At 45.4% G+C, this 26418-nt stretch overlaps 2 protein-coding genes across 4 annotated transcripts in view; both read right to left on the minus strand.

Moving 5' to 3' along the window:
* LOC130406325 (arf-GAP with Rho-GAP domain, ANK repeat and PH domain-containing protein 1-like) overlaps nt 1-16419 on the minus strand; it is a 38704-nt gene extending 22285 nt beyond the window's left edge. For 2 of the 3 annotated variants that reach the window (XM_056611837.1, XM_056611836.1), the window contains exons 1-12: nt 15376-16095; nt 13537-13724; nt 12100-12182; nt 11925-12019; nt 11472-11624; nt 10709-10778; nt 10482-10602; nt 10010-10197; nt 9530-9636; nt 8505-8704; nt 7790-7875; nt 7324-7506 (exon numbers count right to left, since the gene is read on the minus strand). In XM_056611837.1, coding sequence (XP_056467812.1) covers nt 7324-7506; nt 7790-7875; nt 8505-8704; nt 9530-9636; nt 10010-10197; nt 10482-10602; nt 10709-10778; nt 11472-11624; nt 11925-12019; nt 12100-12182; nt 13537-13724; nt 15376-15677 — 1776 coding nt within the window. In that variant the 5' untranslated portion in view covers nt 15678-16095. Of the gene's footprint in view, nt 1-7323; nt 7507-7789; nt 7876-8504; nt 8705-9529; nt 9637-10009; nt 10198-10481; nt 10603-10708; nt 10779-11471; nt 11625-11924; nt 12020-12099; nt 12183-13536; nt 13725-15375; nt 16096-16294 lie in introns of those variants that run through there. The other variant, XM_056611838.1, reaches the window with a different exon arrangement.
* On the minus strand, nt 16376-23866 carry LOC130405619 (uncharacterized). Its single transcript, XM_056610796.1, has 3 exons — nt 23463-23866; nt 16650-17646; nt 16376-16608 (listed from the first exon to the last, which is right to left on the minus strand). Exons 2-3 carry the CDS (start codon nt 17539-17541, stop codon nt 16376-16378), a joined length of 1125 nt encoding a protein of 374 aa, XP_056466771.1. The 5' UTR covers nt 17542-17646; nt 23463-23866.
* Between the last annotated feature and the right edge of the window lie 2552 nt (nt 23867-26418).

A 26418-nucleotide genomic window follows, 5' to 3' on the forward strand; every position in this document is an offset into this window, starting at 1 on the left:
TATAAATTAAATTAATTACAAATTAACTATTAGACTAAACTACATTACTACAAATCCCTCTGTATTTTGGAACAAATTTCCAGTGTGGCAATAGTTACTGAGTGAAAGAGAACACCAGATGGCGGGAGAGAATAGATGAGCTAGTGACATACATGTTTCATTGGTCTAATGTTCGACAAGATGCACCGACTGGGTGATTAGAAAGAGTCATGCTGGGAGCTTCACTGCATGAACATGAAAGATTAAAAAGCAAGGCAAGGGTGATGACAGAGCTGGATAAAATCAGAATTCAGGGGAAGTCAGGATTTTCAGTTTCAGAGACAAAGATTAGAAATTTGCACAGTTCAGTTACCATGGGGACCTGGAGAAAACCTGGTACATAGCAGGTAAACTCTGATACAACTCTGCCCACAGGGTCTAGCTGTACCCAAGCTGAGCCACAGGGTCTAGTGGTACCCAAGCTGAGCCACAGGGTCTAGCGGTACCGTAGCTGAGCCACGGGCCTAGCGGTAACGTAGCCTAGTCGCTTGGTCTAGCGGTGATGTAGCCTGGTCCCTGGGTCTAGCGGCAACGTAGCCTAGGCACTGGGTCTAGCGGCAACGTAGCCTAGACACTGGGTCTAGCGGCAACGTAGCCTAGACACTGGGTCTAGCGGCAACGTAGCCTAGGCACTGGGTCTAGCAGTACCGTAGCTGAGCCACAGGCCTAGCGGTAACGTAGCCTAGTCGCTTGGTCTAGCGGTGATGTAGCCTGGTCGCTGGGTCTAGCGGCAACGTAGCCTAGGCACTGGGTCTAGCGGCAACGTAGCCTAGGCACTGGGTCTAGCAGTACCGTAGCTGAGCCACAGGCCTAGCGGTAACGTAGCCTAGTCGCTTGGTCTAGCGGTAACGTAGCATAGCCGCTGGGTCTAGCCGTAACGTAGCCTGGTCGCTAGGTCTAGCGGTAACGTGGCCTAGCGGTACCGTAGCAGAGCCATGGGGTCTAAAGGTATGGCAGAGGTGAGTGTTTTGGGGTTTCGGCATGGGGTATATTTTTAACACCCTCTCAATGGCTCACAAAACTATAAAATACTACAAATCCCTCTGTATTTTGGAACAAATTTCCAGTGTGGCAATAGTTACTGAGTGAAAGAGAACACCAGATGGCGGGAGAGAATAGATGAGCTAGTGACATACATGTTTCATTGGTCTAATGTTCGACAAGATGCACCGACTGGGTGATTAGAAAGAGTCATGCTGGGAGCTTCACTGCATGAACATGAAAGATTAAAAAGCAAGGCAAGGGTGATGACAGAGCTGGATAAAATCAGAATTCAGGGGAAGTCAGGATTTTCAGTTTCAGAGACAAAGATTAGAAATTTGCACAGTTCAGTTACCATGGGGACCTGGAGAAAACCTGGTACATAGCAGGTAAACTCTGATACAACTCTGCCCACAGGGTCTAGCTGTACCCAAGCTGAGCCACAGGGTCTAGTGGTACCCAAGCTGAGCCACAGGGTCTAGCGGTACCGTAGCTGAGCCACGGGCCTAGCGGTAACGTAGCCTAGTCGCTTGGTCTAGCGGTGATGTAGCCTGGTCCCTGGGTCTAGCGGCAACGTAGCCTAGGCACTGGGTCTAGCGGCAACGTAGCCTAGACACTGGGTCTAGCGGCAACGTAGCCTAGACACTGGGTCTAGCGGCAACGTAGCCTAGGCACTGGGTCTAGCAGTACCGTAGCTGAGCCACAGGCCTAGCGGTAACGTAGCCTAGTCGCTTGGTCTAGCGGTGATGTAGCCTGGTCGCTGGGTCTAGCGGCAACGTAGCCTAGGCACTGGGTCTAGCGGCAACGTAGCCTAGGCACTGGGTCTAGCAGTACCGTAGCTGAGCCACAGGCCTAGCGGTAACGTAGCCTAGTCGCTTGGTCTAGCGGTAACGTAGCATAGCCGCTGGGTCTAGCGGTAACGTAGCCTGGTCGCTAGGTCTAGCGGTAACGTGGCCTAGCGGTACCGTAGCAGAGCCATGGGGTCTAAAGGTATGGCAGAGGTGAGTGTTTTGGGGTTTCGGCATGGGGTATATTTTTAACACCCTCTCAATGGCTCACAAAACAGAAAAATACTTATCGACTTTATTAACATTGTTCTGAAATACAATTTGAAGCATGGTCAAAGTATTTGACTAGAAGTTGAAATACTTTGACCATGCATCAAATTGCATGTATATTACAACTTTAAGGGAGAGCCTTTCCATGGTGACATAGTGCAAATGAACGGAAGAGGGCGAGACGAGGCCTCAACCAATAAAAGCATTGGAACAGCAATGGTGATCACATTTTCAGGGTGCAAAAGATTGAAGCCTGTCACAAATGCTCACTATTCCTCCACGGTCACTAGAGTCAGAGCTGTGGGTTGGGTTTAAAGATATCCTGACCGGCTACTTTAAACGGGCCCATAGTGCTGCTGACCTGTGTTTTATCACATCATGTGATGCTTGCTCAGAGCTTTTCAGTCAAACGGAAATGGACGAGGACAATCTCAAAGAATAGACACCAGCCAAAGAGTGGTGCCTGTGTGTCACTGTGGCCAATAACCAAGCACACGCACATATTCTGTAAATAGCTTTTCAGTGTCATTCTGTGCTACACCAATGACCCTTGCCTTGTCATAATCATTTTATACTATAAGGACTATGTTATACCGCACATTTGATAATTAAACACTGATAATTGACACACAGACACACACACACACACACACACACACACACACACACACACACACACACACACACACACACACACACACACACACACACACACACACACACACACACACACACACACACACACACACTCTTCTATTTTCAGAGATGAGAAGCTCACAATATGTAGGTCAGATTCAGCTTTGAATAAACCAAAACAATCACAAATAATTCTAGTCACACTATATGAACCCACACAGTCAAACTTGCATTTGGATAGCCCTACTAAACACACAAGGGAAGCTGTTCTCTTTGCGCTACGTGGAGGTAAGTGGCGTGGCTGTTTCGGTGAAAAGCGTTTCTCTACCAATTGGGTGGCATCTCTGCCGAGTGTTGCTGTGCCTTCTGTAAGGTTAGACCAGCTGGGGAGAGAGAGGAGAGCTTTAAACAAGCACTCTGCTTTCATGCAACAAGGCACTTGGACCGGGGTAGAAATACATTAAAAACAACAAAAGGTGGAAAAGAGAGAGAAGGCAGGCAATGAGAACATTTTGAAAAGACGCCATGATGCAGAGGAGGAGTCCATGTTATTTTGACAGCTGAGGGGAACACGAAAACACACGCGCACACACACACGCCCACACACACGCACACACACACACAGTCGTTTCTCTTCAAACTCGAAACTTGGATGCGATTAGACAATTCCAGAAATGTCCCTCTAGTGCTTAAATTCCTTTCTCCACCTCTCTCCCAGACACACACACACACACACACACACACACACACACACACACACACACACACACACACACACACACACACACACACACACACACACACACACACACACACACACACACACACACACACACACACACACACACTCCTTTATTTCACCACTAAAATGTTGACCACACACACACAAACACACACAGACATGCAGATTGGGTAAGGTTTTAAGTAGCAGCAAACCCTTCCAATGTCTACACACGTAAAGATATTGTACTAAGGTCATGGACTCTACCAGTGATGTGGAATTCCACCATTGACTCATAGCCAATCAGCATAAAGTGTGATGAGGAAATATAATTCTCAATTGTTTCAAGACAACTCGCCCTGAAACATCTGCTGCTTATGAGATTGGGAGTAATGTGAAAACACGCAAAGGAAGAATGAGGACACACACACACACACACACACACACCCCCCCCCCCAACCACCCCGAGAGAAAAAGGGAGAGAGAAAAGAAGAAGGAGATGGAATCTGGGTGTGTCTCTAAAACTCAGAAATCTATGTCTGGCCATGGTTGTAATGAAGGAGATAATAGCAGGAAAAGGCGAATAGATGACAAACTGGAAAGACAAGAAGGCATGAAAAGCAGAAAAAAGTTCTTGAGACTAATTGTGTTCCATGTGCTTTCAAAGGCTGACACACAGATCAGCCCATTCTATTCTAACACGCACGCACGCACGCACGCACGCACGCACGCACGCACGCACGCACGCACGCACGCACGCACGCACGCACGCACGCACGCACGCACGCACGCACGCACACGCCTCCTATATAAGATCCAGATGAAAAAACATTGGCCTTCCACATGTGTTTCACCGTCTGGTCGTCAAAAAAGGCTGAGGGCTTGAGAGGAAAGATGTGAAGAGAGATATGATGAAAGGATGAAAAGCATGTGTATGTACATGTGTGTATGAAGAAAGCAGGAATTGGTGGAAGGTGGTCTGGTCATTCACCGCCAACCCAACTGGATATTCTGATAGTCAGACAATCAGACTTCGAGAGAGGATTAAGGACGAAGACGTGGAAAAAGCCAAGGAGGCAGTGCAGACAAGCCAGGGGCAGGTAAGCGGAGAAACAGATGTAATAAAGCCTGGAGACTTTAAAATAGAAATGGATGAAAAACAGGCCCATAAAGATGTTACTGCAGCTGCTAAGCAATGCCTGCTCTTTGGAATAAGGACAGCCCACCAACTCTCACAAACATATCCAGCATACACAAAAGACAAACAAAAACAAATTAAGAAGAAAACCAATGAAAAGGAAACCTTTTTAATTGCACAATTTCAATATGTGCGTGTATCATTGAGTGCATGTGTGTCTGTGTCTGTCTATCTACTGAACGTCATTAGAAGTGTACGTACCACTGTACAACTAAATGAACAAACAACAGCAAATTTTGTTCTGTCAACTTTGAACTATTACTACACTGATTGCAAAGACAACATTTGACTAGTGGACCAGTTACATAACTCCATTACTGTGGTTCCCACAGATGCTTCCACTTGACACTTTTAGGTCTCTCTCTTCTCAGCTTACCAGCTCTCTTGCCATCTTTCAGACAATCACACAATGAAAACAAGTAAAGCAACTGGCAGGCGAGTTATGACCTGCCTGTCGAAAGTAAGAAAAAAACCATAACACATACATAATAAGCCCCAGAAAACAAATTTGAGTCCTGGACCTACCGGTACTATGATTCATCCGGTGACACCTTTAAGTGGATAGAAATTGGTATTAAGATTACAATAAAGACCTTCCTCTGACAGATCCAACACATTAAATTGACAAGCTCCCAAAAGCTAATTCCTGCACGTTTCTCTGGGACAAAAACGATAAGATGCATCTGGACTTGTTATGAGATTAGTTGCAGTCATATATACACTACACATGACGGCAACTAATCGTATAACTAGTCCTCCTCCCTAGGTACAAGTACATTGTACAAGGACATTAGAGTAAAGTCCAAGTACATTGGAGAAAAGCAGAAAAGGGGGCAGATGGAAGATGGACAAGGGGATATCAAATGTCAGGGCATGGTCACACAGTATGAGAGAGAGAGAGAGAGCGAGAGAGAGAAAGTGAGCGAGAGAGCACCAGGCAGAGCATGAGGAATAAACAACAAAGCTGTCCATTGACAGAGGTGAGCGCCTGCACTCCACTCAGCACACTGAGAACACACGGGTGTATACATAGGCACGGACAGACAGAGAGACAGAGAGATAGATACATACCTCCTCCCACATCCATTCATATGCATGTTAAGTTTGCAAAATTAAATCTTTTCACTGGGAAGTCACGTAAACCTTCCTCTTTCCAATGGGAACACCAGTAGGGTCTCATCAACAAACAAACAACACAGTCGAAGGCTGAACACTGTTTGTTCGGCTGGGCTATAGTGAAAATACATTTCTGAGAGACAAGGTCCATAGTCATGCTTTCTTTATGTGCAGCAATAAACCAGTTACAGTACTATAAACTCATTCACAGAACCACGTTTTCAAGTGCACAGTCCACATTACACCAACCCTTACCTGAGAGTTGGAGTGTTGCCGTCGTTTCAATGTGCTACTCAATTCACATATATGCTCAAAATGAAAAAAACACAGGGGTCCAAAATCATGAAGCATAAGAACTCAGTTGGATTCACTCTGGAAGTGTTGGAGCTTCAGTCACAGAGACACATACACACTGGGAAAAGAGAGAGAGAGGCAACTTTGCTCCACTCTTTCCAGCCAAACAATGGAGCAGGAGGGGGCGGGGGCGAGTCAGAGAACATTCCAAGTGGTTAGTGATGATGTCACATCGGAAGAAGGAAGGAGGAGAAAGGAGGAGGGGCAGGGCAATCTAAACAAACCAGCATGTGCTCCAAATCAAGTGTATTGATGTTGCTCTTTCGCTGAAACATATGCATTTCTTTCACACATTCACTTTTCTGCTATCGCATCGTGACTCCCAGTCTGTTTGACATTCTGTTCAGATGCACACACACACACACACACTCTTTTTTGGAATCTTGTTTACTTTTCTAATCCAACCTGAAAATAAATCATATTCACTAGGAGCGAGGGCTAGACAGACAGACAGACAGAGAGCTAGAGAGGCGCAGAGAGGGAGAGAGAGCGATAAGTGACAATGTGATGATGAAGCGATAGCAGAAACAAACACTTGTATTCCCAGTAGAAAATAAGCTAGGACAAGGGGGGATAGAAAAGGGAATGAGGTTGAAAAAGAGAGTGGGGGGGGGGGGGGGGAGACGCTGTGACACGCCGTGTGTCTGTCCAGTAGCCCACTCAGCTGACTCACACACAGTGGGCTCGGGCCCGGTCGGACGGGAGGGAAAACGGAACTAGGTGACAAATGCCTAGTGTGACAAAGAGCATGCACCCTCTCACCCACCCACTCACTAGCTCATGCCTGCCGCTAATGGGACAGAGTGTGTAAACCATCGGCAGTGGTTTGGGGGTAAGTGGGATTAGCATCTCTTGGGTGGCCCCGAGTCTGGATCTGTGATTCCATCACACGCATTGTCAGGGATCTGCCGATTCAGCCGTAGCATTCGAATCATTCTCAAAAGTCTGCGTAGTGCTTATGCTCGAGGAGTACTTTAAATATGAATGCCAGATGTCCTGATGACTGGATCAAGAGATGGATAGAAAGCCGGAAGGCGAATGCTAAATGCTCTCATTTAAATGTACGTCGAGTATAGTTGTCGATTTTGACACTTGCTAGTAAATGCGCAGGTTCTGAGTATCCGCGACCAACTAATTCAATTAATTCAAGGCCCGGTGAGAATACAGCGCGACCTCAGAGAACAGGTCTCTTGAGTCAGAAGAGGTCACATGGTTCTTACGTTGTCCAGTTCCCTCTGATTGCCGTACAGCGGGTGGTACTTCCTGTACTTTCCCTGGCGGTACTTGTTGCCGATGAAGCTCCGCCTATCCCTGCTGCAGCTAGAGGGCGCCAGGGCCTCGCTGGGCGGCACGTTGGCGGCCCAGAACGCGTTGACCCGCTCGTTGCCTAGCAACAAAAACAGCTACAACAGGGGATCGTAGGTTTTGTTAGAATTATTACAATTAAGAGAATGCACCATATGGCTCACCAACGTGTAAAAGAGATCATCATAGCATCGGAATATTATCTTGGTGTAAATCATCTCAATGTAGGCCTACATCTTGGTTATAACAAGCGGTAAAAGGCTATATTAAAAATAGCATGTCAATGTTACATAGCGAAGATCATGTGTTATGGACCTCAAACATGTAGGGGGAAGAGTTTGCAACCTAGTGTGCATGCTTTCACGGGCTCGGGGAATATACCTGTATGAGATCCTCTGTCCAGACTTTCCGGTCCATTTTCAGACTACGAATTTTAGAGACGCTGGGACCCAGTCCTCTGTGCTCTCCTTTAAAATACACACATGCACAAACAAACAAAGGGTTCACAGCTCCGTTGTGAAGTAGTTGTGAGTTTGAGGAATTTCACAACCAATTGGCACAAAGACAGAGGAATTCCAATCCGCAGGTGTCATTCCTGGCAGGGTCCTCAGTGTACTGCTGCTGCTGCTGCTGCTGCTTCTGCTTCTTTTCTCTCGATTTACTTCTGTCACAGCAAAATTCTATTTCACGTTACGTTTCTCTAACTGCCATTTGTTGGACGTGCCTTTTCCCTAATCCTCCCTGAGGATTATTGTATGTTTGTTGTATGTTATTGCATGTTTATTTCTTAAATAAATTTGACTTATTTTTTATAAGTGATAACAAATAAAAAACACCACCAACTTTGTTGTGTGGCAATTAAAGTTTCTATTCTAATCTATAAATTCGGATGACTCTTTATCCTTAAACAGTTTATACAGAAACGATTGGCGGGGTGCAAATTCCCACCACACTTCTTATGAACCATTTTAAGAAAGAGAAACCAACAGATCACCAAGACCTCAGTATCCCTAGCACTACTACTATTTAGTAATCAAATGTCTGATTCGTGAGATTCCCAATCAACTTTTACTTCACAATTACACATGACACGTACCTGCGCAGCGTTTGCAGACCACCACACACAGGTTGATGGACGCCCAGTCGGGACCCGCCGCGCCGCAGTCGGCACAGCATCCGTTGCTAGGCTCCGCCCAGATCCGCTCAGCCACCTCGCTATTGGACAGGGCCTCCCCTATGGCGGTGCGCATGGCCTCGACCCACTGCTCCTTGAGCTGCTCTGACTCCACCGTGAAGCTGTTGGGAGGCGGAGAAGAGTAAGCACTGGCGTTGCAGTGGAGACCCGCCAGACACAGGCCTTGCCCCGAAGAGTTAGTATTGTAAGTGAGGCAGCCCAAACACGATGAGACATCGCTGTTAATCTGCTGTCCTTTTGGCAGAGATAAGGGAGGCTTCAGAAAGTGGAACCCGAAACCAACACTCCATTAATAGTGGCGTGATGCAGACCTTTGTGTCAAAATCCTTCCTTATCCATCACACAGGCTGGGTAATGCGCGAGCACACACACACACACACACACACACACACACACACACACACACACACACACACACACACACACACACACACACACACACACACACACACACACACACACACACACACACACACACACACACACTTAGATGTTGTTAAATGCAGAGACAAGACAAAAACACACACAAATATAGTCATGCACCCTGTGACTTTTCTGTGGCCAAAGACCCTTTCAGCTATTCCCATCCTGTCAAGCTGAGCTCTCTCACAGCCAAAGCAGCAGGGAGCAGCAGACCAGAAGAAAACACACGCACGCACCCGCACACACACTTCTCCTTATAGTATCTAGATGAGCTCTCTCTAACGGGCAGAAGACCCAGTTGCCAAAAATTCTCCAGTCGGAGCATTGAGCTAAAATGCTGAGACTGAACTTGCATTATTGCATCAAAACCCCCCCGCCCTGCAAAAGGCAAATTAACATCCAAATACATTTTACACTAGCATTTTAAGAGGCGGCTCTGAGATACAGTGCCAACACATTTCCCCTACGTGTCAAGTGTGACGTTTGAGCAGGTGTGTGCGTACCAGAATATGCGGTAGGGCGTGGTGAGGTCGAAGCAACGCCGGTCGGTGTCCTTAACGTTCCCCACGTTCATGTCTATGGAAGTTATGCCCATTCCTAAGTGGTAGTCCTGCAGGAACGCCGTCCAGGGAATAGGAGTGTTTAAAAAGGAACACAGGTAGTACTTAAGATTCCAAACAATTATATCATTTCTATTTAAAAGTGTTTTGATGTTTGTGCCTAGTCTTCTAAAGAATTGCACATATGGAAACTAGATGAGCAATGTGTATTTAAACGTTTCCAAATTTTTTGCAATACAAAGTCGTTTCTCATCCTGAACTGAATGCGAAATGTATGACGGCACTGTATTAAACACCCATGAAAACTGACTTTCGATATATATAAATTAGCAGCAACACACCACAAAAAAAAGACTGGCAAAACTATTATTGAAGTATTATATGTAAACACAGACAATGTCCTTTGTTTTGACACACACACACCTCAATGTTCTTGTAGAGGAAGACTTTATCTGAGGCCACGACAGTGAAGAGTTTGGAGCGTAAGCCTCGGAGTTCCAGGTAGCCCTTATAACACTCAGTGGTCACAGATGAGCCTGTGCTGATAGTGCTGATGCGACGGCGCCCCCTGGTGCAGTCCAGCAGATCAGCAACCCAGTCGTTCCTCTCAACTGAACACACACACACACACACACACACACACACACACACACACACACACACACACACACACACACACACACACACACACACACACACACACACACACACACACACACACACACACACACACACACACACACACACACACACACACACACACACACCAAAATAAAATGATGCTCGAAAGACAGTTTCCGCTTCAGTAAAGAATGGCAGTCAAGCAGGGAAATGTGCACACACATACACACACACACAAACCACACACAAACAAAGGTATTAAAGACTCACTAACCTTCATTCTCTGCCCGGAACAGGAAGGTGCGGTTGTTGGTGACCACCTCAAACTTCAGCTCTCCCACACACAGGACGTTTGTGATGGCAGCTGTTGCAATCATCCTCTTGGAGTACACCTCCTTCATCCACAAACACGGACACGCACACACAAGGAGATAGGGTTGAGTGTGTGTGTTCTGTGATGCAGATGTGAGGAGAATACTCTGCGTTTCCAAGTGCCTTCACCTTCTCATTGTCAAAGTATCTCAAGTAGTCCACATCAAGTTTGACCCATCGTCTCTGGTAATAGAGGGCCCTGCGTGTGGGCACACAAACACGCAATTCATTGACACACCTCAATTACACTGCAGGCTTAAATTATATCAGTTATTGTCATCAAATATTTTATTATTTATTCTTGTACATTGTGTTGTAGTGTTTGAGTAGCCTTGCTCCGCCCTCCTACGTACTTCCGCTCAATTTTAATTTCCCTTCAGTACTACGTCTGGCTTTGCGGTATATTCGCGGGTTTTCTCCGGCCAAATTTTGCCGGTCCAATCAGCAAACAGAGGCTGAGAACAATGACGTTGAGGTCGTGCGCTAGTTTGAGTTGTAGTCAAACGTTAGCGATTGGTTATGGCAGATCCAGAGTGGCACTGGGCAGATCCAATATAGTTTTAAACTCCAACCCGCCATCCAGTGAGTTAGTGTTTATCAATGGAGAGAGGCCAGACTCTCTGTGCAATGAAGTACGAGCGTCTGGTAGGGCCAGGCTAGTGTTTGAGTGTTTCGCCAGACCAATTTGGCATCGCATTTCAAACCTCTCCGTATTTTTTTTATATTTCCTCTGGATGCATTTTAATAACCAATCAGAGCAATGAAACGTGTGACACATCAGAGCCAGTCATCTTGGTTTGGATGAAAATGCCTCGAGGGTGCTCCCATAAGGCTAATGTTATTGTCCTAGTTAAACTAAGACCATGCCAGTGTTGGTTTCTAGTGTTCCTACCCCTGCGGGGGGTTCTTGTCCAGCCAGCCCATTTTAATGACCGCGCTCTGGTGGGCGGAGTCTTCTTTTGGAGGCAGGCCCAATGGGCCGCAGGACGGCAGATAAAGACTGCCTTGTGTTGACACAGGCTCGTAGTCCAACCATGAGTCACGACTGAAACAGACACGCACACACACAAAACAACATTGGTGCAAGGAAACATCCTTGGCATTCATAGTCAAGCCACTCAATGTTGTCAAAGTGATGCGGAGAAAACGTAAGTATTCGAGATTCATAGCTCAGATCAGATCAGATAATAGATATGGGTCCTTGGCACATCAATCACCATTGAAAATGAGTTACCTTATCACAGTGATGTGAGTGAAACAGTTATACAATGGTAATACAACAAATTAGCAGATGAATTGATTGCTAGCTTCCACATAACTTTGATTTGCCGTGTGTGTCCCTTACTGGTTAGCATTTGACTCGTCGTCATCCAGTAGCTCGTCATCGCTGCACAATGAACTGATACGCTTTTTCTGCCTTGGCACGGGCAGTAACATATCCTGTTTGATGAGACAACTGTCACTCTCTGCTCGCAGTGGGGATTGTTCTCCAATACAGAGCCCATGTCCCCATCTCTTACCTTGTCTGGTGAGTTAACTAAAAGGCTACTTGGGATAAATGGCTCTGTATAATCAGAGTCATCAGAACTGTCCTGTTTTGATGCTGAAACACACACACACAGAGTGAGAGTGAGGGTGAGATATTACAGCTGGCAACAGAGTTCGGCCTCAAGTGGAATGATTATATTGAAAACAACTTTACTAATAGAGCTATCATTATTGGTAAAAAAAAAGAGAAAATGGTCTCTGCCGTCATTTAGGATGACACAACTAATTAATAAATAAATAAAATAATTAATAAATAAATACGTTTTCCAAAAACTCACAAACAAACGGCTATATTTGTGTGTGTGTGTGTGTGTGTGTGTGTGTGTGTGTGTGTGTGTGTGTGTGTGTGTGTGTGTGTGTGTGTGTGTGTGTGTGTGTGTGTGTGTGTGTGTGTGTGTGTGTGTGTTTGTGTGTGTGTGTGTGAGGCTACATCTGTAGTGAAAAACAGATGAAAATCATCTGGCAATTTCTCACCATCACAACAAAAATATCTGGCTTGTCTAACTGTCAAATATATACCAAATTAGAGTATGAAAACTGATACATTAGGCTACAGGTGCCTAAGAAAGAAAATTAATTAATCTTTAAGTAAGGCATGATCAGCCCCTGTGTGCGTGCGTGTGCGTGCGTGCGTGCGTGCGTGCGTGCGTGCGTGCGTGCGTGCGTGCGTGCGTGTGTGTGTGTGCAATTAAATATAGTGTATGTTATTAGCTATGTGTATTAGGCAAATTCCCTCCACAAAAGGTCCTTCTGACGTCAATGTGTTTCTTGTTTCCCCTCTACGCTTCCTGAGCACCAGGCAGGAAGGCGGACAACCTAGGGTCATTCCCAAACAGGATATCAGTCATCTACAGAAGGTGGTGCGCCTTGTATATTTGGTTAGGATGGTGGTGTGCCTGAGACCTGAAAAGGCTGGAAGCCAATGTTCTACCATAATTTATTGCAATTGGTTAATTTGGCAATTCTGCCTCAAATTCTTGGAAACTTCACTTTATGTGACGACATAAGCAGTGAGGGTACATTTTGATGCTTCTTTGGTATAGAGGCCAATGCTTTGCTGCCATGCTGGTTAACATGTAAAATATGCTTAACACTATAGGATGGAGTCTCCATCATCATTATACTATAGAGAAGACAGTATGATGCGTACAGATTCTCTATTCTCCATCGCTTGTTTCTATATGGCAGCACCTAAAGCAGTTGCTATTCTTATTTAATGAATGTTATGTACCCGAAAGACTCGGGTCTTTCGGGTTTTTTGGGGTACATATTAATTGATGCAAGTCACTTTTTGACAAAAGCATCAGCTAAAAAAATGTAATGCAATGTAATATAGATGCATACATGGCGCTCTTTTATCATTCCCTTGTCTGAAGGTGCCAGTAGGCTGGTCGGTGCTCAGTACTCACCAGTGATGGAAGGGGGCCGCCAGAGGTCTCTGGCCGGCAGGGCTGGCTGTGCGCTCGTCAACACCTCAGGCTGCTGAGGATCCAGCGGCAGGCGCGGGGACGGGTCTTCGGGTGTCTTGGGCGTCCTGACGCGGGGCAAGGCGGCGGGCGCTGGGTCATCGGACGAGGCCACTCTTGGATGGACGGGGCTGGGTGCGGGAGGAACAGAGGAAGGGTCAATGAAGGCCGGGGACAGGCCGGGGGGAGGGTCCTCCACGCTCCCCGCGGTGTCCAGTGGTCGGCCGAACATCCCGAGGAACCGGCTGAGCCTCTGCATGGCTTCTCTGGAGAGGTGTCCGTCCCTCCGGGCGCCTTTGTCATGCCTCTGACTAGTAGACGGGGGGATAGCTCATTGGCTAACTATTGGGGTTCAGTTAGCCAACAAACTACAACAGTGCTACTTTCAAGAAGCTACAATCTGTGCCTCAGGAATGCCCATGGAGACGGCTGTCGTTTCGGTTTCGATCTATCCCAAGCTGACCGACTACCTGTTAAAGAACATGTAGAAATGCTGATCCTGAGCAGTTAAACAAACCCTCACGCCGTCATGCTCCAGCACAATCCAACTGGTTTGGTCCTACCCTTTACTCAACATTCGCTCCCGATACCTGCATACAGGAAGCAAGCCTGGGCCTGCACCCTACCAGGTCTACATACAATCTCAGCGGTAAACACCAAATACCTTTGGATACCACTCTACAAGCAAACATACATTAGGCAGACCATACAGGTACAAGCAAACATACATTAGGTGGGTGGCTATCCCACTGCATCCGAGTCTGAATATGATGAGCAGATCTGAAGATCTGTTGGATCTATGCTGAGAGAAGTTATTTGGAAAGATTCTGATTAATTTGTTTACTTGTGCAACGCAAAGCGAAGATGTCAAATGCACGTGGGAATTATGTGAGCGGGACAATCGTGAAATCATATGTGATCCAGTATTGTGAAAGTTCCGTCTTTTCTTCTTCCCTCCTGTTCACTTCCCCTTAAGAAAATGATCAAGATTTATATACGGCAAGAAAGACTAGGAAAGACGTTGGAAGGTGAAGGGTAAGTGGCTCCAAGCAGCTGTCCTCCAACCACTCCGCTTTAGAACATAAATGAACTGCCACCAGTTGACAATTCTTTGTATGCTTTACACGTGACCTATTGAGGCGCTGGGAACAACAACAGGGATCTATTAGGGGCGAGCCGTGAGACATTGGATTGTCAAAACGAAATGTTGTTGTTCTTGTGAGAGCAACACACGATGTCAATGTTGTGAAGTAGTGCCTCCAGCTTTAATGAGGCTGGTTTTCAATCGCCATGCCAAAGTGGTTAAGCATTTCCAAATAAACAAACAACTGTGGCAGCCCAGTTCAGTAACATTTATACCACTTTTTTTTAAAGCCAAGCCAACTATTTTCTTCTCACAATAAACGTAAGACATTTACAAACAAATACAATTAATTAAAAATAAGCGTCCCTATTAATTATCCTTTCAAAGTGCACCCAATCCATGCAAGTTTATACCACAAGAGCGTTGACCTTTTTCAAAATCCTGTTTGAAATCAGGAACTAATTTGCATTACAATTAACCATTTGATTAGCATACGGCCCTGTATCTTATCAGAAACAATCACTGATACAGTCCAGAGCAGATCACAGCCACACCAGGCAAGTTTGACAACCTATTAACACACACACACAACGTGGTGTAAATGCTTGCAGCAAAATCAGAGCCAAAAGGGGGAGAGGGAGCCGGCAAAGCAGAACAAAAAAAAGAAAGGAGAAGTAAAGTATAGGATCTAGTCTTACCTGTCCTGGCATGTTTCAAAGCTCAGAGAAATAACAGAGAAAGAGACAACATGTAGGAAGGAAGAGCAAAGAGGAAACGGCTGGCTTACTAGAATATGTAGGAGGAGACGCGCATGTGTGGAAACGGAGTGAGTGCGCAGACATGACGAGTAGAACATCTGAAAGTACTTCCGAGTATACAGCTCACTTTCTTTGCTAAGTTCTTCCTCTTGTTGCATTTTTCTATCCGTCTCACAGCTGATACCCAATGCAGACCAACGGCTATTGCTCCGTTTCACTTCCTGACCTTCTCCACAGCTCATCTCTCATTTGAATGAGAGCAGAGAACCAAAACGTAACATTTAATATAAAAATAACCTTATAACCAGCATAAGTGTTTTCACAAACAAACCATGAATCTCGGCCCTTACACTTTCCTTTTTAGTGACAACATAAACTAATAGACGAATAACCCCACTGACATGCAGACACATATGCACCCCAAATAATGTCAACCCAAGCACAGAGAGAGATTGGTCCTAAACATGACCCCCCACACAACTGAAATAATCCGTCTCTGCCATGATTTTAATCAAGCTCAATCAGTCAAGCTTAATCAATCAATAAACTATTTTTAAATGTACTGCTCACATTCTATCATCAAAATCTCTTATATGACTCAAAGTAGGAACACAAGCAGTTAGAAAATGTATCCACTAGATGGCAGCGTTGTTTCACATTGGGAATTGGAACCAACTGTGGTTTGTCAAGCCCGTCTAGTAAACTGTGCTAAATACTTCTGAAAGACTCAAACAACCATTAAAGTAAATGACTTCACATAAAAGGGAAACCTCATTAGATCAGCATTAAAAACATCCCCCGCCAAAAAAAGATATCATAATGGAACAGTTGCTGGGCAGGTAAGCAAGTGAAATCTCACCTGTGGCCACGCCGAAACCTGGAGAGCTGCACCCTCTCCCGGGGCCAGGACATCTGGGATGTTGCCGGAGCCGGGCTGGCTTTAGGAGGCAGGGGTGGGGCAACAATCTCGGCCTTCAACTCTGGTGGTAGGGAGTAGTTGGAGGAAGGGGAGGTGGAGGTTGGGGAGGAGGAGGAGGATGCAGAGGAGGCAGTGGATGACGACAAGCAGGAGCGGGGTAAAGGCGGGGTGGTGGCGGGAGAGGCGGGCGAAGTCCTTCTCCCTTCGCCGCCGCCCCCCCTCCGAGGAGCGAGTGGGGGGAGCAGAGCCAATGTCTTGGGCCGTGGAAGGGGGGAGGGCGGGGGGGCGGGGGAACCAGGAGGCTGGACGGCCGTCTGTGTGATGGGGGGAGGGGTCTGGAGGGTGGGGGTGGTGTGAAGGCTGGGGCCCTGGCTCCTGCTGGGAACGTCGGGGGGCGGAGGGGTCCTGCTGCTGGGGGGTGGAGATGAGCCAGCGGGGACTGGCACGGGGGGGCTGGGGGTGGGGAGGGTGAAGCGCTGAGGTGGGCGGTTGGGGGTGCTCCTTGGGGGGATGGGGGGCAAGGCAGGGTCGCTGCCGGCATCTTCAGGGCAAGAGGCGCTATGCTTAGTCCTCTCCCTGGGCACGGGCCTTGGCCTCCCCTCTTCCGGCCCTCCATCTGCCTCGTTTACTGTCCGGGCTCTCTGCCTATCCCGTTGCAGCCGGGGCGTCCTCCCCTCCTCCCCGGAGTCCCCCCTCCCTTCCTCCGAGCCGGACCTCTCCGAGGAGCGTGCGGCCCTCTCCCGGGGGGTAGGCCTCGGCCTCTCCCTGGGGACAGGCAGGACTTCCCTCCTCTCCTTTGGGACGGGCCTCTCTCTATCGGGCGGGACGGGCACGGGTCTCTCCCTCTGGGGCGGCTTGGGGCACAGGGCTGCTCCCCTCCCCTGCTGTTGCGCCGCCACCTCCTCCGCCGCGACGGCTTGGTTGGGACGGGGCCTCGGGGAGCCCTGTGTGTCTGGCTGCTGATGGGGAGGAGGGTGGGTAGGGGACTGGGACTTGTGCAGGCTGGCCAAGATGCGTCGCCGGTGTCCCGGCAGCGTGACTCCCAGACTCTCCAGCTGTTCCAGAGAGAGGCTCTGGCATTGCCCCAGCGTCAGCAGCCCGAAGTCTTGGAAGGCGTCGCAGTACTGCTCCAGACGCAGGGCACACAGCCAGTCCCACACAGACACACACATCTCAGACTGGGACATGGTCGATGAGTAGGGGCGTGCGTTCGGTTGCGCGTCTGTCTGTCTTTCTTGTGCGGTGGTGGATGCGATGGATCACTCTTCAGGTCATTTCTTCGTGCAAACCAGCTGTGAAAGACAAAGAACATACATGACTAAGACAGATATGAAGAAATTTGTTCAGGTGATACATAGCATTCTTTCAAGAATTATGCAAAATCCACAGAACAACTGTCAGATTTTTGCGAGAAATTATCCCCAGGTTCCTTCTATCCTACGGCAAGAAGTAAAACAAAACTATTCCAACCCAGGAAACCTTTCTAAAAGCAATGCAGAATGAAAATGAGAAAAAGGGCTTTTGATTATGTTTTCATTGACTATGCTTTTTAATTTGCCATACTGTCAGCATAAATAGAAAAAAATAGATAGATTTTTATAGGTTTGCCAATTATATTTTGCTGGGGTTATAAACAGAGCAGCAGGCACAAGATCTCTGGGCAACAGTCGGCCCAATGCAGTTATTCACACATTACACACATATGTCTGTAAGACCAGTCTCTGAGTCTGTATGGCAGGATGTTCATTTTTAAGATTTAAGAAGTGCGTAATGCATTTTCAAAAATACCATTATTAAATCAAACATATATTCGAGATTGTGTACAATACTCACTGTTTTAAAAAGTATGAGAAGGTTATCCTATTTACCCGGTTGTTGATGGGCTTGATAGTCTGGGCCATATTTTATGCACCTCTGCACTTTCAGCTCCATACCAGATTTCAACATACAGTTTTGACTTCCATTTAAAAAAAGCTTCATTTTATCTTTCTTAACTTTTTTTTTTTTTCTTTGTTTAACTTTTAAACTATTTTGTTAATAATTCATTTCCAGCCCTTAGTCATGATCTCCTCTATTAACCTGTCCTGAGTCACCACTACCTAACTAGCAACCAACTGTTTAAATTTGCAAACACTTGCTAAAATTATGAAGTGAGGATGCCTGCATTGTTCATTGTAAATGTCAACTTCTCCAATGTATTTTTAGTTCCTGGTCCGTTCCGAATCAACACAGATAGGATTGTCAAAGTAGTTACAAACTACAAAATCAATAATTTCTGCGTAGCTGTATGACACTTAAACAATAATTACAACGACAATACAATTACAAACAGATTAACATAGATAATAGAGTTAGTAGTATAAGAAGCCCTGCATGGTACTTCATACTCCCATCACCGGACAAAATTAACTTCCTAATTTTTGAATTGAGGAACAAGCCAAATGCAAGTGTTATTGATGGGCCACATGACAAATGAGGCAAACGTGTAACATTAGCCACCATGGCTTTTAAAATGTAACTATGGCAAGACAAATTGTATGTTGCATAAGAAAACATGATGCCTAATGTAGTACTGGAAACACACACACACACACACACACACACACACACACACACACACACACACACACACACACACACACACACACACACACACACACACACACACACACACACACACACACACACACACACACACACACACACTCTCTCAGCTCATAGCCTCATCGTCCTCTTATTACTTTCCTCAGTGACACTGTGAACTCTTCAGTGAGTTTGAAGAGTTCACACATTTGAGGAGTTCACACACAGCATTTCTTGTCAACATGTTTGGTCTGGAAAATATCTTGTGATTCATGACACTGCATGAACTGAACGGTCTACAAACACTTTCAGAACAACACTTTTGTGTTCCTGGGCCCTTTTCTGTGTAGCACATGGGTCACATTCTGCTCTCCAATCCCTTTGAGTCTCTCCTATTCTGTGTTCAACTCTATAAACAGCGTCTCTGTGTTGCCTTAACAATGGGGCATTCTGTTGCCTAGGCGAGCATTCACGCACGCACGCACGCAAGCACGCAAGCACGCACACAGACACACAGACACAAAAAAGCATGCACATGAACAAACACTGCAGACAAAATTATGAGGAAACGAAGCAGCATATGGTCAAGGTGCTCAATGCAAGGCCACGTATTCTACCAGCCAGCCATGGTGTGCGTGTGTGTGCGTGCAATCGGAAAGGGGGCGGTTGTGTGGGAAAATTTAAGAAATGAAAATATAATTATCTTCAATTAGGACCAGAAGCTGGCCTTACTATTGCTGCCATATCTGAACGCTTTCTAGAAACCCAAAATAGACTACTTGGTGTTTGTTTACACATTGGAGAATTTCCAAGCACTTTGTTCAACATGAATTTACCGTCCAAGCTTTCTCAAAGTCGTCCTCGCTCTCCCTGTTTCAGCCCCACTGTTATAATCACACCCCATCTCTGTATAATAGATTGCCCGTCAGAGAATTGTGCGTACGTGTGTGTGTGTGTGCACGAGCTAGCGAGCGAGAGAGTATGCGAGTGAAAGACACACTTCCCGAATACATGAGGGACGTCAAACCTGATGTGATGATCCTGATATGTAATCAGGATCATCACATCAGGTTTGACGTCACACGTACGAGAAGCCTGTTCAGGCCGGAAGAGATAGAGATTAGAGAATCAAAGGCTTCCACTTCCTCCAATATATTTTCAGCTCTTTATCATCCCAATGGCAACATAAAGTTCAAAATGGTTCTGCAAACAGAACACGTCAGCTGCATTTAAATAGGCGAGGTTATGACCTTTTCGTGTGTTAAGCATTTTTGAATACAGCACATTTTGAATACTACAGCTATCTTAGGACATTGCGTTATATGACCATACATTTCCAATCGTAAATGACCAATTGTGCAAACTTTGTACGAAACAATGTTTTTTTAATTCTGCGTAGGCCCGCTGAATGTTTTAGAGAGTTTAAATCAGGTAAGCCAGTGGCAGGCTAAAGCTGATCCTAAGTAGAGTGGGCATCTAGATCATAATGACTGTCAGACCTGTCAGTGTGTTATCACAGATAAATGTTTACATGCTCCTTCCACTTATTAAATCTGCTCATCACCTTGGCCTGCTTGTTAGGACAGGGAAACAAACATTGTTGTGAAAGAGGTTTCTGCCCCAATGCAGAAACCTCTTTCAACAGCAGTACGAATCAGTGGGGAGTCGCAAACAACATTGTTTACATTCAACCTTCTATTTCCATGAGGAAGTATCAACTGCAGCATTCTAATGAAAATGTTGTTATTTTTTGGCTTGTTGAAGTCAGTGTGGAAGAGAATTTCTGACTAATGTTACGGGACGTAGAACACAGGGGAAGTGTTGTTCTAGAGGTTTAGCCTCATTCTTCAAATTGGGACTGTAAATCACGAGTCTTGTGACTCGGCCTTGCGGACACACTAAGCGACTGGGAATGTATGGCACAGTTCTTAAATTCCATTAGGACTTGGGGAAATCGGAAAACAAAGACATGATATGTCTCAGATCTTTGTAAAAAATATAAATGTATTGCATGTTTTTCAATGTTACACTTTCTTTCTTTTTTTGTCTAGGCATTCAACATTTTAAACAATAGGCTAATTATAGACTTCATTTCCATCCCTACTGCTTTCAGACCTTCTGCTTTTCAGTACAGAATGGACCCTCCCACTTAATTCAACTCCCTCTCATCCACAGCCCCTTGACCTTCTCCCCATTTCCTGTTATCTGTTTCCCATTTAAGGTCATTTCTGGTTATTATTTAATATTAACATAGGAGTGAACACCCATCAAATGTGGTTAAAACAAATAACATGGTTGCATCAAGTAAATAGCTGAACAGAAAAGCTTTTTATAAAAATCCAGTAGGCGAAAAAGTATCCGTTTCTCTGTGTGTGTGTGTGTGTGTGTGTGTGTGTGTGTGTGTGTGTGTGTGTGTGTGTGTGTGTGTGTGTGTGTGTGTGTGTGTGTGTGTGTGTGTGTGTGTGTGTGTGTGTGTTAACCACGATAACCACAGCGGAAGGCTTTCTGACATAGACCTGTAGAAGAAGACTAAACTAGCAAGCTATTATAACACACGAGTCAAGCCTTGTGTGTTATAATAGGTCCAATAATTCCCTGCGCTATAGGTACTGATATGTTTTTTGTATCTTAAACCACAAGTTTGTATCTGAAAAGAAGACATTTATTGGACTGAGCCTAAATTATGTTATTAAGACACTAATTGCTTAGCAAGAAATCAGATAATCCTACAAGAACATTTATGAAAAGTATATAAAAGTGATTGTGATTGCCCTAAACTTTCACTGAAATAACTGCCACCAATAACCGCACAGCTGCTGTACATGAAAATGCCACAACAATTAACTGGGAGACCCTTAAAATGGTTACCTTCAACACACTATGCTGTTATCCTGCTGAATGTCATTTTCTAGAGCTAATTTATGCATTTCAAGAATGTGGACTGCCCACTCAACTTCCTTTCACAGCTTCCTGTATCTGGCTGACCCCTTTTGAGAGCAAGATATCAAGTCATCATCGGCAGACTGTGAATGATGAGACGTGCAATTTGGGAATGAAAGAGTCATGGACAATGCAATTTTGGTATTTTTCGCTCACAATTGCTCTGCTCACAACCACAAAACATGTTTAGCTATGAGCAATCTGACTAACAGTAGTGGCCCATTGCATTTGCTATAGTTCCTGTTTCACTCACTTCACAACTCAGTGTGACTCAGGGGTGAGTTGTAGTTGGAGAGAGAGACAAAGAGTGTGAGAGAGAGTGTGAGAGAGAGAGACAAAGTGTGAGAGAGAGTGTGAGAGAGAGACAAAGAGTGTGAGAGAGAGTGTGAGAGAGAGACAAAGAGTGTGAGAGAGACAAAGAGTGTGAGAGAGAGAGACAAAGAGAGTGTGAGAGAGAGAGAGAGTGAGAGAGAGTGAGAGTGAGAGGACAAAACACATGATATTTAAAAAGGTATTCAGCTGGAATTTGTCGTTCAAAACATAAGTGAGAACCTCCAAGGACATACCAGTTTAGTCTATTCTCTGATATGGTAAAAAAAAAAAAAGCCAAGGCGGAAGAACAAATGCTAAATCCTATTTTTAATTTAACTTACTTTATATTGCTTCAGTGGATAGGTAATGTATTAGATGTAGCTCAATATTTAAATATAATCGCCTGCAAAATGAATAAAAGTGATCACAACCCTATAGACAAAATATACAATATCTGCTTTTTGCATACAATGTATACAAACAGTTATTGCCAAGCATTGTCCAAGAAATGCTCAAAAGTAAAGAAAAAAAAAAGGAATTAGAAAGTGTTGCATGAACCCCCCAAAAAAAACCTTAATTTGGAGTTCCTCTAAAGTTCTGGCAAAGTAACATATTTGAATGTAAGGAAATACAACAAGAGGTTGTGGCCATGAGTACTGTGGTGAGCCGATGCTTTGACCCTGACATGTTGAAAATAGTAACGGGCTGGGAGTAGGCCTACAACCCGGTTCTGTGCAAGGTGCTAACGCACAACATGACGTGCATCCACAATAAAGCATCACTGGCAAGTCATGAGTTTACTCGGCTGTGGTAACTGCTCCTAACAGAAGTCGGAGCGGGAGGACAAACACATTATACATTCAAACACTGGGAAGTGGAGAAGTTAACAGTCACATCATGAACGGGTTGTCGAGGAACACCCCCCCCCCCCCAAAAAATAAATAAACAGGATAAACAAACGCGTCGGCGTCCATTCCGTGCATATTCCTTCCGAGGGAAGGTTTACCGAGGAAAGATAGCGGCTTTTCATGATAACACAGTATGCAGAACTAACGTACATTTCACAGTTGTAAACCTGATTCCAATTTGAACAAGCATCTACTCCCACCAATCTTTGCGAACATTTAACCAGGAGTTGGTTAATGGTTAATCCGTATGGTAAATATTAGTTTTAATAATTTCGAGTTGTTTCGGGAGGAAAGCAGAGACTACAAAATTGGTTGAAAATGAGTTTTGGTGATAAACACATGTAATTCGGGAGTATTTTCCTCACCTTCAAATCTTGGTAAGTACTCCAAACCGTGGGCTACAGGGTTTTGGACGAATGACTGGCTGACGATAAGAGCGAGACGACGGTATGGGTCTAACATGTTTGTCCAGCCAGCGGAGGAGAAGCAGTGGTGGTGGTGCTCGGTCGCAACCTCACTGTCGCCCAGACCACACCGTCACGTGACAGCCAGAATGCGAAGGGCACCCACCTCGTTCCCTTTTTAGGCCACTACAGCAAAACGATCAATATTGTGTTCCCTCTACAAACTTTAATGGGCGTGCATCCTGGGATGTAAACAGATGAATAGAACGAACTATACAGACTATGTGGTCAAGTCACATACACTAGCCATGTGCTTGGTAACCGCAGTGTCAGCGAGTGCGTGTGAATTGTTAAATGTTGTATCAGTGATGATAAACCACCTGGATCATTTGTTTTTCCTAAACTGTCACTGGCCTTTAGAGACCACTAGAGGTCAGCCAATGATCATACGAATATGAGTCATAAGTGCAGGGCCTGCCTGCCCATGTGCCATTCTATCATGGGACAGACCGAAACAAGTACTAGGCCTACTAATCTAATAAAACGACAAAAAATGCCTTGCTATTGCAGTTAAATTACACATAAAAGCAAAACGTAAGAATCCCATCAAGCCTTTTAATTTGATTAGATGGGTTAGGGCTTCAGAAACAGTTTACTGCAGAAAGGCAAGACACTGTGGTCTTGACATAAACTATGAAACCCTATTATTTATTTACACTTAAGCTAATCCTAGTCACTGCTGAAATTCAGTCAGTCCAATGTACCATGTTTAATTCGATTGCAGTTTGTATGTGTTCTAGAATGTGGTTGAATGAAAAGTGTGATCGAATGAAATAATGGAATGCATGATGAACTCCAATGTCAAACTAAATAAGTAACTAAATACTGTGTAAGATTAAGCCTCCCTGTCCATAAACCTCAAGCCTACTTGTCACTCACTGTTGTTCTTTGTTTTAAAAAGCATTAAAAAGACGAATACAAAGTGACTCATGTGTTTTACGTCAAGGTGATCCTTACTACGGTATTCTCTCGGGCCATTAGTGATCACACAGAGCCCATCCCGGAGGACATGACGTATGACACCGCGCATTGTTTGTGTGCCTGAAGCGTTTTCCATGCACAGTTTTGCCAGTGTACCTCAGGGATCCAAATGAGTTCTGAAGAGGAAGCACATCATCAATACGTCGACGAAGACAACGAATAAGCAAGGACTTTAATGGCTCAAGATAGATCAGACGGAAACCCCTACAAGCGACGCCTGTCAGAAATGATAGAATGCAGGGTGGAGAGAAAGAGTGAGAGAGGAGGGGAGTCAAATGGAGGTAGGGGTGTGAGATCCCTGAGGAGGAGGAGGAGATGAGGAGCAGGGACACAAGAGGATAAGAGATGAACAAAACAGATTGATAGATACACGGCAAGGGGAGTTGAGAAGGAGTGTGTGTGGGGGGGGGGGGGGGGGTGGCATTGAATGGGCTGAAAAGAGTGACTGTAAATGACTGTAAAGAGGGGGGGGAGTGGATGAGATAAAGGGAGAGAGGGTGGGCGAGGCGAGGAGGGGGGGGGGGCGGTGAGTCATCAGTAGTCTATCAGCTCTGGTGGGCCGGGTTACTGTGGGGGTGGTATTGTGACACAGAAACACACACACACACACACACACACACACACACGTACGCACAGAGACACACACAGGACGTCATGTCCTGTGTGTCTTCTTCTGTGGAGGTGGGTGCAAGACAATAGAGATTTATCATTTGGCCATGTGGTTCGGAGACCCACACTCCCGCACACATGCACCCACACACACACAAAATCATGACAAACAAACAGTCATCCCTCTCACACACACACACATCAGGGCATGTGTGTGTGAGCCAGAATACTCATTAAGGGGCTGAAGATTGATGGTTGATAGGTAGTAATGTGTGTTAAGAGCTGAGGGCCGGAGGAGAGGGTAGTAAAGAGAGAGAGCAACAGAGAGAGAGAAAAAGAACATTTCCCCTTTGTAGGTTTAATTTAATTTGGAGGGTTAAGCAGGGGGTACGACATTGGTCAGTCGTTACATTCCGTCTTACACACTGTTTCCCCGTTATTTTTTCATGCGAGCACCATGTGCAAACACTCACACAAAACCACACATCAAAAACGAATGTTTAGCTCTGAATATGTGCTTCCTCTTCTCCTGCCCCTGATACATTTTTAGTCAGACAAGATCCCATGTTGTCTTGTATACCCTTAAATGCTATTTTCGTGGGTATATTCTCCTGTGTGATGTATATTTTATGTGTGGTTGGTCATCCAGATAATGTTTTCCCCAAGACGTTCAAATGATAGCCCTTGTTATTGTGTGTGTGCACGTGGTGTGAGATAATGAGGAGGATACCCTGCATTAAGTCGCATCATCTGACATCAGGCCTTTCATCCTCTCTCTCTCTCTCTCTTGCTGTCTCTCTTTCTCCCGCTTCCCCTCTCTCTCTCTCTCTCTCTCTCTCTCTCTCTCTCTCTCTCTCTCTCTCTCTCTCTCTCTCTCTCTCTCTCGCTCTTCCTTTGCTGCTGAGTTGCCATGCCAACAGTTAGGGGGATCCTAAAACCGAACTACATGACGGCACACGCAGAGAAAATGCATCTGCACATACAACAGACAGACACACATACACACACACACACCACACACACACACACACACACACACACACACACACACACACACACACACACATGTTGGAAATACACACATACACACACACAATTTGTCAATAGGTTATGTGTCCCTAGGGACTGATACGTAAATGCTTCAATAATGGTGGTTCAGTTAGTGCTGCTACGTGTGTATGTGTACTGCACTACTGTGTGTGTGTGAGATAAAACATAAAAGAGACCCATAAAATGATTCCATCAGGTCAGCCATTAGGTAAACATT

The sequence above is a fragment of the Gadus chalcogrammus genome, chromosome 16, assembly GCF_026213295.1.
Source record: "Gadus chalcogrammus isolate NIFS_2021 chromosome 16, NIFS_Gcha_1.0, whole genome shotgun sequence".
NCBI classification, from domain to species: domain Eukaryota; kingdom Metazoa; phylum Chordata; class Actinopteri; order Gadiformes; family Gadidae; genus Gadus; species Gadus chalcogrammus.

Excerpts from the sequence above, each read along its gene's own strand:
- LOC130405619 (XM_056610796.1), bottom strand. The coding sequence starts at position 17,541 with ATGTCCCAGTCTGAGATGTGTGTGTCTGTGTGGGACTGGCTGTGTGCC. Across the intron at positions 16,609-16,649 it reads GACGGCCGTCCAGCCTCCTG|ACATTGGCTCTGCTCCCCCC; the intron begins GTTCCCCCGCCC and ends CCACGGCCCAAG.